The 10791-nt window shown below is 41.8% G+C and overlaps 1 protein-coding gene across 3 annotated transcripts in view; it reads right to left on the bottom strand.

Moving 5' to 3' along the window:
- Window positions 1–7476: 7476 nt before the first annotated feature.
- The window catches only part of LOC100699590 (Na(+)/H(+) exchange regulatory cofactor NHE-RF2), a 37677-nt gene continuing 34362 nt past the window's right edge, over window positions 7477–10791 (bottom strand). For 2 of the 3 annotated variants that reach the window (XM_005457711.4, XM_005457713.3), the window contains exons 5-6: window positions 10601–10725; window positions 7477–10500 (exon numbers count right to left, since the gene is read on the bottom strand). In XM_005457711.4, coding sequence (XP_005457768.1) covers window positions 10336–10500; window positions 10601–10725 — 290 coding nt within the window. In that variant the 3' untranslated portion in view covers window positions 7477–10335. The remainder of the gene's footprint in view (window positions 10501–10600; window positions 10726–10791) is intronic. The other variant, XM_005457712.4, reaches the window with a different exon arrangement.

Below are 10791 nucleotides of genomic sequence, written 5' to 3'. Positions count from 1 at the left end.
GACCACCTTTACAACCCCCCTGCCTTCTATGCTTGCCTTTCTTTTGGCCCTCGCTCCCCCCCTTCGACTGCTGCTGTCCCTCTTGCTCGTTGACGTCTCTGTACTCAACACCAGTTCATTAACTTACCTAACTTTCTTGTGTGATGTGATTTCTTTTTGCCCCTTTCTCCTGTTCTCTCTACTGCCCCATACTTTCTTGTGTGGCCCCCTTTCTGATAGACATCCATCCATCCATGCACCCAGCCAACCCCTCTGGGTTCAGCTTCTGGTGTCAAAACTCAGTCAACAGTTGAATTCCCAGGACACATAAACAGAGAAGAAGAAAGAGGTGGATTTTATTGAAGTGAGCTCATAGCATGGGAGTGAGCGACAGAGCAAAACAAGTTGAAGGGAGAAGGAAAGATTAAAAGCAGATATGCTTGAATGACCTATTTGTCAGTGGGGCCATGAAGATGGAAAACAATATTAGTGCTGGCCACAGCCACAATCATAGCTTTTGTTTCATTTATGGTTAAAACACCATAAAGCATAGACAGAGGAAGAAATTGATAAAAAACCCAAAGAAACTGAAACTGTTGTATTAGATGTGCCCTAAAACTATTCAATTCAGCTTAATTTATATTGCACCAAATCACAACAGCAATCACCTGAAGGCGTTTTAAATAGGGATGGGTACCAGTATCGGCATAAACGTAGTAACCAGACCGAAAAGCAGCGCACATTTCGGTGCTTTATTTCGGTGCTTTATTTCGGTGCTTTTTTTCGGTGCTTTTTTTTTCCCCCTGAGATGTCATACACTTTGGATTCTAGCCAATCATTTTACCTTTCCAAGGATAGTAGGCGGGCCCAGGTACGTACGTTCTTTTAGAGCAGAGCTACAGATTAAAAATGCCCAAGGCGAAGCGGTCAAAAGTCTGGCTGTACTTCACAGCAAAAGATGCAAACTCAGCAGCCTGCAACAAGTGCTTTAAGGTGATACTGTGCAAAGGAGGTAACTCCTCGAATCTGATGAAACACCTGGCGATAATTTTTTATCATAGCGCTTTTTTAAAAGCCGAGAAATCCACTGTATTTGATAGCTTGCTGCAAGACCTCACACCGTTTCACATCTACTGCGGGTGTGGTGCTTGTTTCGGACCCGGAGTTAGCAACATCCCCCAAGAACCCGAAGAAGAGAGTCCTGGCCCCTAGCCCTGCCAGTGTAGCAGAAATGATGACGGATGATGACGGCAGCAGCAGCCGTTCTCCTCTGCGTGAGTAGCTTCATGTTGTTCGTGTGTAATTTACGCTGAGTAGGCTAACCACATTATTACATTAATGCATGTAAGGTGAACAAACACCGTCGTAGTTACATGCGGCTGTCTTCTTGTTTGATAGAGTGATACCATATATGCCCTATAGCTGCAGAAAAGGCTAACACTGTTATCTTTCTTCAAAAAACCCAGCTAAACATGAGAGGTTTTAGGACAAATTTTGTGTTTTCCATTGTTTAAGCACCGGTTCCAACCAAAGGAGGTATGTTGTATCAACAGAAAAGGCTAACTTGGTTATCATTTTGCAGAAAAAAAGAGACTTCTAAAAATAAAAACACAAGAGGTTTTTGGACAAAGTTTGTGTTCTCCATTCTTTAAGCACCGGTTCGAGCACTGTTTAAGCACCGGCACCATTTCAAAAGTACCGGTTTGGCACCGGTATCAGATAAAAACCTAAACGATACCCATACCTAGTTTTAAAGGCCCTACAATAATACAGAGAAAAAACCCAAACTTCAAAATACCCCCTATGAGTAAGCACGTGGGAACAGTGGGAAAGAAAAACTTTTAACAGGAAGAAAGAAACCTCTGGCAGAACCAGGCTCAGGGAAGGGCAGCCATCTGCCGTGACCGGTTGGGCAGTGAGGGCAGGGAGACGGCATAAGACAAACTGTGGAAGAGAGCCAGAGATTAATAATAACTAATGATTAAATTCAGAGTGGTTTATAAAAAGACATAGAGTTAAAAGAGGTGAGTGATAAAGAAACACTGAATCACGGGAAGCCCCCAGAAGCCTAGGACTATTGCACCGTAACTAAGGGAGGATTCAGTGTCACACGATCCAGCTGTAACTATATGCTTTTTCAAAAAGGAACGTTTTAAGCCCAATCTTAAAAGCAGAGAGGGTTTCTGGCTCCAGAATACAAACTAGGCGCTGGTTCCACAGAACAAGGCCCTGAAAACTGAAGGCTCTTTCTCTCATTCTACGTTTAAAATACTCTAGGAACCATAAATAAGTCAGCAGAGTGAGAACGAAATGCTATAATCGGGTTATAACATCCTATGAGTCATTTTATTTGATTTCATGATTTCTTGTTTGATTAAGTCAGCTCGATCGCGTGAATATTAGCTGACAAAAACATAGACTGATAGCCTGTGAAACCAAGAGGTGACCTTTGCGCAGCATCAGAAGAGAAACCAGGGCCCCAAAAATTCACAGGGGAATTTCTGCGACTCTTACTTTGAATGTGACTACCAGAACTTTAATCAACCGTTAGCAGGACAAGCCGCCACAGAGACGTGATTGAGAAAATTTAAGACAGAAATAATGAAACGCCCACTGTGGCTGCAAAAAGGAGGAAGCCGAAACTGCTTCAAGTCAGGAATAATTATAGAGAATAAAGTAAACCTGTGAACCTTCCTCATGGATGTGCTGTTCCTTCTCTGTATGAGGAACTGATGAAATGTGGCGTACTGTATGTGTAACACATAATTTTTCAGCGCAGGAGAGAGGAAGCCTGTCTGTAGCAACGGGGTTGTTTCTGTTCCTCTGTTCAACCGTTGACATCATCTGGAGTGACACACACGGGCCGACTGGCTTCCTCCGTCTCATTAATCACTTGCGCGTTAACAGGCGCACACATTCTCCCCAAGTCCTGCGCCCTTTCACAGCTCCACAACACATTTTACCCTCCCTCGTTAGCTCCCAGATACCCTGCCCACTCAGCAGTGACCTCTGACCCCCCACCCCTTCTCCAAGTACAGCACTTACATTTTACGTTCTAGGCTTGTACTCACACTATATTGCCAAAAATATTCCCCCACCTATTAAAATCATTGAATTTAGGTGTTTCAGTCACTTCCGTGGCTGTCTGAGTGCATTGTGCAAAGTGTAAAGCTTCGTTGAGGGATGTTTTTCAGGAGGTGGGCTCAGACCCTTAGTTCCAGTGAAAAGAACCTTTAATGCTCCAGCATACCAAGACATTTTTGGACAATTTCATGCTCACAACTTTGTGGGAACAGTTTGGGGATGGCCCCTTCTTCTTCCAACATAACTCCGCACCAATGCACAAAGCAAGCTCCGTAAAAACATGGATGAGCGAGTCTGGTGTAGAACTTGACTGGCCTGCACAGAGTCCTGACCTCAACCCAAAAGAACACCTTTGGGTTGAATTAGAGCTGAGTCGATGAGCCAGCATCAGTGTCTGAACTCACAAATGTGCTTCTGAAAGAATGGTGAAAAATTCCCATAAACACACTTCTTAAAATTGTTGAAAGCCTTCCCAGAAGAGTTGAAGCGGTTATAGCTCCAAAGGGATGGCTGAAATCATATTAAACCCTATGAATACAGAATGGGATGTCACTTAAGCTCATATGCGTGTGAAGGCAGATGAGTGAATACTTTTGACAATATTGTGTACATTGTCAAACTGGGAAAAAAAGCTGAACAAACTCATGGCCGTTGGAGGACAGTTGAAATATCTAGTGCCTTATCTCTGCTCATATAAAGCTGACAAGACAGGTCATCAACACGGGCTCTGATAGAGTGCTTTGAGCTGAACTTCAGTCAAAGACTAGAGCAGAGAGAAAGAAGGGAAAAGTTGCATTTTTTTCCCTCCTTTCACCCGGTTTGTTTTAAAGAGTTTAAATGATCACACATGTTCCGTTTAAATACTACTAAATGCAGTCATTCATTCACTATTTACACAAAAGCTCCAGTAGTATATCATACCATTAAAAGTCACTGAACTGAACTGAGAGGACAAAACCCCCCCCAGAAAAAAAGCCCGTGAGTGGAAGATGGTAGTCAGCTTTGTGAAGCAGCTAGATCTTCCAGTGTGTGAACGTTTATGACAGCTTATAAACACGCGCACACATCAGTGCAGAAAGAAGGAAAAAAAGAGATCTGTGTGCGTTTGTGTGCGGTGGTCTACTTTCTGCTACTCAGCAGGGGTCAATAGCAGTCAAAACACACATTTTAAACGGGGGTGAGCCACGCTCTGGTACTGCCTACACAAACACCTTCTTTGTGTAAATAATTTTTAGTCATGTTTACCACCCAAAGGACCGTACCGCTATAAAAAACTCGCAACAGGCCGTGGGAACGTCGACTGGTCGCAGAGGACAGATGATGATGAAACACGGGCTTAATCACTCATTTTCATTACATGACGAGATCTGAAGTCAAAAGAGTCAGCTTTGCTAACCTTGTCGCTTTTTCCAGTTTGTTAGGGTAAAAAAAAAAAAGAGTTGTAAAGTGTACATTGACCTGCAGATTATGCAAAGTTTGCTGTGCATAACCAGGTGGCCTTCCTCGGTGTGTAGCCGCGAGACAATAAATAGGTGGTTTAGCAAGTTAAGCCAAGGTGTGCACAAACTGGGTGTGTCTGTATGTGTGTTTCCGCTGCCTCCGCCCATGTGAAGGGTGCTCTGGGGAGAGGTTATGTGCCTGCAGCTCATGCCCTTTGGCTTTTATTTATTTATTTTTTTGCTTCTCTCCACTTTTGGTCCACTCTTCTATCCTAGTTCTCCTTGTATTTTCTTCATTTACCTGGCCTGCTTGTAGCTTTTTAAAATTTTTTTATTTCCTTCCTCTCGATTATTTCTGGATTTGAGCAATTTATCCGTCTCGTTCCCCTCTCTTTTTTCTTTTCTTTTCTTTTTTTTCTGCCTTCTCGGTCTCCTTCTCTGTGCATGTAGCTGTCCTTATTTGGCTTCTCTCTGAGTGAGTGGGAGCGTATGAATGTGACTGTGTGTGTGTGTGTTTCCTCCTGACTGTGACTCACTGCTTGTCTGACTCACGAGCGCTAACAAAAACACAGTTGCCATGGGAACGCACCCCTCCACCCCTCCCCTCCATCTCTCTCTCTGTGCACCTCCCTGTCAGTCTCTGGTTTCTCTCTCTCCTTGCAGGCATCCCGGGCAGCCCTGGCACTGTGAAATGGTTGGCATAGTTGGGTGGGATGATGGTGGCGCTAAGGTGCATGCAAACAAAATCAAAGGACACACACACACAGCCTGAACAGAATATAAACTAAGGCTGGAAAAGAGCAGGCTGCAAATAGGTGAAAATAACTGTTTACACTGAGGTATTACAGTGCAGGAGAACAGAAAACTAGGGTGCAAGACAGGCAATCATCTATCATCAGTAGTAGGTAAAAATGCTTGCATTGGCTAAACAGAAAGTGCCCACCTGTGGCTCTATTCTCTGCTTCTGTTCTCCTGCTTTTTTTTCTGCTGTCTTTTTTTTACTGTTCTGAAATTGCAGAGTGCTTTGAACGGCGCCTGTCCTTTGATGTGCTGGCGTCACTGCTCGGCCTTGCCATAACCTCCAGGGAGTTTGATAATGTGCCCACGTGTAGCACTGCCTTTTCACAAAGATCAGGTAGGGCACTGGATGTACTAGCAGACTGAAGCAAGTAAGGTTTGGCCTACTTCCTGGATTCCTAAATCCTGGTTGTGCCCCCTAGTGGACTGCCTTTTATGTATTTTCTTTTTTTCACTATAAAGGGAATTTACACACACCCATAATAATATACAGTGACTGGACGCTTTATTAGTGTTCAACTGCTAATGCAAATATCTAATTATATGGCAGCAAGTTAATGAATTTATATGTGTATACATAGTCAGGAGGAACTGCTGAATGGAGAAGATAGGTGACTAAGTAACTTTGAATATTGGTACCAGACAGGTTTTCTGAGTAGATCAGAAACTGTTGATCTACTGGGATTTCCCAACACAAGCATCTCTAGGGTTTACAGAGAAGGGTGTAAATAAAAAACAGAAAATATCCAGTTCCCTGGATGAAAATGCCTTGCTTATGTCATAGTTCATATCAAGCTGATAGGAAGGCAAAAGTAACTGAAATAGCCACTCATCACAACTGATGTACACACAAGAGCATCTTTGAACGCACAACAGATGGGCTACAGCAGCAGAAGACCACACTAGGTGCCACTTTTGTCGGCCCAGAACAGGAAAGTCTGGAAAAATGGTGGCTGATGAGCCTCAAATTCTGCTGTGATTATAGAATTTGGCATTAAGAGCATGAAAACATGGATCCATCCTGCCTTGTAAAGTGGTTCAGGCTGCTGCTGGTGATATAATTGTGTGTGGGATATTTTCTTACAAAACTTTGAGTCTCTCAGTACCAATTGATCATCTTTTAAATGCCATGCTGCCATGTCAATCCCTTTAGGACCACAGTTTATCATCTTCTGATGGCTCCTTCCTGTGAGATAATGCTCCGTGTTATAAAGCTCAAGTCTCTAATTGGTTTCATGAACATGATAATGAGTTCACAGCATTTAAATGGTCTCCACAGTCATCAGATCGCAATAGAGCATCACTGGGTTGTGGTGGAATGGTCGGATCTACATTACAGATGAGTAGCTCGCAAATCTGCAGCTACTTTGTGATGCTACCATGTTAAAAGGGACCAAAATCGCTGAGAAATGTTTCCAGCATCTTGTTGAATCTATGCTAAGAAGAATGAAGAGACGTCTGAAGGCAAAAGGGGATCCAACTCCGTACTACCAAGGTGTAACTAATGCAGTGGCTGTGACTGTTTATGTTGAAGTTTGAGTGTTGCATGTATTACCCAACTTTTTACATATAAAGCCAAGATTAGAGAAAAGCCAAATGTGATTTATATTAGTTTTGTTATTTCATATACACTTAATATTCTCATGTCCCTCCAGATTTATTTTGGGGGTCCAGACCTCCAGGTTCTGAACCATTGCACTACCCTGAAAAAAAGCTATTTCTCAGTAATACAAAAAGTAGCTTATCATGAACCTGTGCTTTGCTTACGTGGTGAAATAGTCATAGAAGAAGACTGTGGAATGAATGAAGATAGAGTGAAAATAAATTACAGCCGAAGGTCGTTCTCTTCAAGGCAGACGATAGTGGTGCACACAAAAGCCTCAAATTCACCATGCACGCTGACATGTGCACGCAAGTGCACTTTTGACCTCGGTTTCACCTTTGTCAGTCCAAAAAGCTCAAAGCAGCTGGGTAGAGGAGAATTCTGACAACACGCTGAAACTGAAACCGTATGCCCACATAATCCTGGGCCACAGAGGGACGAGTAGCTTCAGGGGGAAAGAGAGGAATCAGGAGCAAATGAGAGATACTGTGACTATAAAAAAAAACCCAATAGAAAGAAGCAATGTTTCAGTGATACAACGTAGATCAAAACAAAGCTCAAATCCATCTTAGGGAGAGTGATGGAAACACCATTGTCACACTTTATTGAAAAAAATGCAACCTGCCACATATACCGTATTCTTTTACTGTACAAACATGAGCCGCAATAACAAGAGACTGCTTTGCTGATTGTCAGAACATACAGAGCGAGCCCTACAGCACACAGACAGACACTGAAGATGAATCACGACACTGTGTGGAAAGACTGTGGTTGTGAATGAGAACAGAAATCCACTTGCTGTCATACATTATATCAATATTGGTTGGATTATGGCATATATAACTCCTCTCCACACACATTGTGCACCCAACGTGTGTGAGCATGTGTATGACAGCTGTCCCTGTATGTGTAATAATCCCCAGTAAGCTCCATGGCTCCCACAGTCTCTTCCACTAGATCCTCCAGAGCATCTTTGACCTCAATGTGTGCTTCTCTGACACTCCCTACAACCTACAACACACCACACAAACCGCTCAAGCTGTAGGTGATAGATACCATGACTCCAACGTACTGTCTTCTTGCAGTGGTCAAGCAGGGCTGTCACTTACAGAATACATACATACAGATATTTAGCTTCATATGCAATCTATACGAGTGTACTTGCATGGATCCTCTTATATTGAAAAGCTGAACATTAAATAGTTCAATGTTATGGTAAATACTCATACTTTTAGTTTTTGTATTGTGAGAGGATAGACGCCATTCTATTGTTTGTAAGTAAAATAGAAAGCTGTAGGGAGTAGCTGGCTAACTTAGCTTAGCACAAATACGTTAACAGCTAGCCTAGCGATGTGCAGTTAAAGAGAAAAAAAAGTGTTTTGGCTCTCATCTTTTGTCCAGTTTGTCTCAAAAGCTCATTAAAAGAAAAATTATCATTAAAATAAACCACGGAAGTTAATTAGTGGGCTTTCTAGGTGAATTTTGTTCCTTCCGGACACAGTTGGGCTAAGCAAGTCCAAAGTACTTTTAGCTGTGGCTTTATATCTGGCCGAAAGCAGGTAAGTGTACGGAGTTGTGCAACAGTCTTGAGCCACCCTTCATTTCTTCATATTTTGTTTTCATAGAGCCAATTTTCTTGTAATTTTTCTCTCTTCTTTTGAAATTGGCTGCTTTTTCAATCATTTTCAGTCCAGTCTTTGAAGCGTCTTTTTTTTGTTAAGCACTTAAAACTGACCTATGACTCATTCAAGCTTAAAAAAGGGATCTAACTCAAGGAATGAACCAATCTTGTATGTAGACATAACAGACAACTTAGCAAAGAACCAGTTTAAAATGATATCTTTAGACACTTTGTTACTTTCAACCTATCGAAAAAAGAAAAGAAAAGAAAGAAATGACAAGAAAGCCATTAAAAGAATTCAGGCTATGTTGAAGAATAAAGGTGGTCATACAAAATATTGACTTACAATCTCATCAGAATTTTTGCCTTACATACTGTATTTACAAGTATATTTGCACATGTTTTGTTATATATTTCCTATTTTCCTAGCAAAATGTAGAAAAAAAATGAAAGGTGGCTCAGGAGTTTCTCTCAGCACTGTATGTCACAAAATATTGACCTTCCTTGAGCACAAATCAACTTGATAAACTTCCTGTTTACAAGAGAATACTATAGTTAATACTGACTGATTATTAGCACGTGGCCAGCAATGACATTTTCCTTCCAAAGCTACTTATAAAATGATGCTGAGCTTCATACCTTCATATTTAACAACTTACCTTTGAATCAAAGTCCAACAAAACATAACAAGCTCATAAAGTGTAGGCCACTTCACATTAAATCTGAATAATGCTGTCTAATACAAATACATCTTCAAATTATCTAAAGTTTATTTTCTCCACTTCATCTGAATTATTTAATGTTTCTGGGAGATTTTAAAATGATGAATGAAGTCTGGATAAACATCTATTCCGTTTAGTGCCAAAAGGGGTCTCTATTCATGGTGTAAGTTCGCCCCCTGCTGTACACATCGAGCCTTCAATAACAACAACAAAACTCATCCCTCACACTATTTCCCCTGAGAAACTACCTCACTTTTCATGCCTATTATTTCCTTCAATAAGACAATTAATAATAGTGGTGCCTCCCTTTGTTATGCATGTGTGCACTGGAGCACTTTGTAAATAGAGGTTAGTGGTGATACACTTATTACGACTAATGGTTAAATAACAAGTAGGGGATTCTTAAATCAAAGTAATTGAAGTAAAGGTACAAATACATGTAGGATACACTATGCTCAACTATCATTTTCTTTATCAATGGTTACAATCAATGGGATCAATGGGCTGAAGGTGGAGGGTCTCAACTCTTTCACAGTGATCTTCTGTCAAACTTTGGGGCTTCTTATGACGTCTGTGGGACAAAATCCCCACATTATCCACAATCATTCATGTCACAGTGTCCTCAAAAGTCTCTCAAACGCAGTCCACGATGATGGGATACTGTTTAATCATAGTCGCTTATACTTTTTAAATATAAAAATAGCTGTCAAAAAGAGTCTCTAGGAGTAGGGAGAATGGGATCATCAAGTAAAGACAAAGGCAAATTTGTGAATATTTGACTGCACTTTCCCCAAGGACAGCAGTACATGTAAGGACAAAGTTCCCTTCTGAGCATTTGCAGTCACAAAGTCATATAACACTTCCTTTATGCTGGACTTGAACGAAAAGGAACTATTAAGTCACTTAAGAAGTAAAATCCTTCGAACAATTCTGTCACATTAAATCCCAGGATGAAAATATCTTCTGTTTTAAGGGTTATCTTGGTTCTTTGTCTAAGAAGAAGAGAATCTGTGTATCAAGTGGATAAGTCTCCCATTCAGGGATCTGCACAGAGCTCTCTCCTTTGTCGTGTCCTTAGAGCAGAATGTCTCAGAAATTGCTGAAGAGCTCATGCTTCTTCGTCCAGTCCATCTGCGGGGCCTTCCTCTTTTCTTTGGCATGGACCTTCATCTTTTCTTCTGCCGCCGTAGCGCTGAGACTCAGGCCCATCTCGGCAAAGGGGTCAGACAGCTGGCCACCTTCATCATCTGCCAGCTAGAAATGATGAGACAGACAGATGCAAACAAAGGTTTAGGGTAGAGGCTTTTATGTGGAGGTACAAAGCCCAAACATGTCACTGTGCACGAATGCTCACATCCACCTGCATGCTGTTGCCCTGGCTGCTGAGGTCAGAGTGCGTGGACCTGATGGACTGAGTGGTAGAGCTGCCATTGATCTGAGGACTGGGGGAGCCATTGGATATGGATGGACCGTCATAGTCTGCGAAAACATTCACATATGAAGAAAGTGTTTTCCAAGCCCACAGCTTATTTGACATAGTGCTTG

Source organism: Oreochromis niloticus, linkage group LG4, assembly GCF_001858045.2.
Source record: "Oreochromis niloticus isolate F11D_XX linkage group LG4, O_niloticus_UMD_NMBU, whole genome shotgun sequence".
Classification (NCBI taxonomy): domain Eukaryota; kingdom Metazoa; phylum Chordata; class Actinopteri; order Cichliformes; family Cichlidae; genus Oreochromis; species Oreochromis niloticus.
This window is presented reverse-complemented; position numbering and strand designations above follow the sequence as displayed.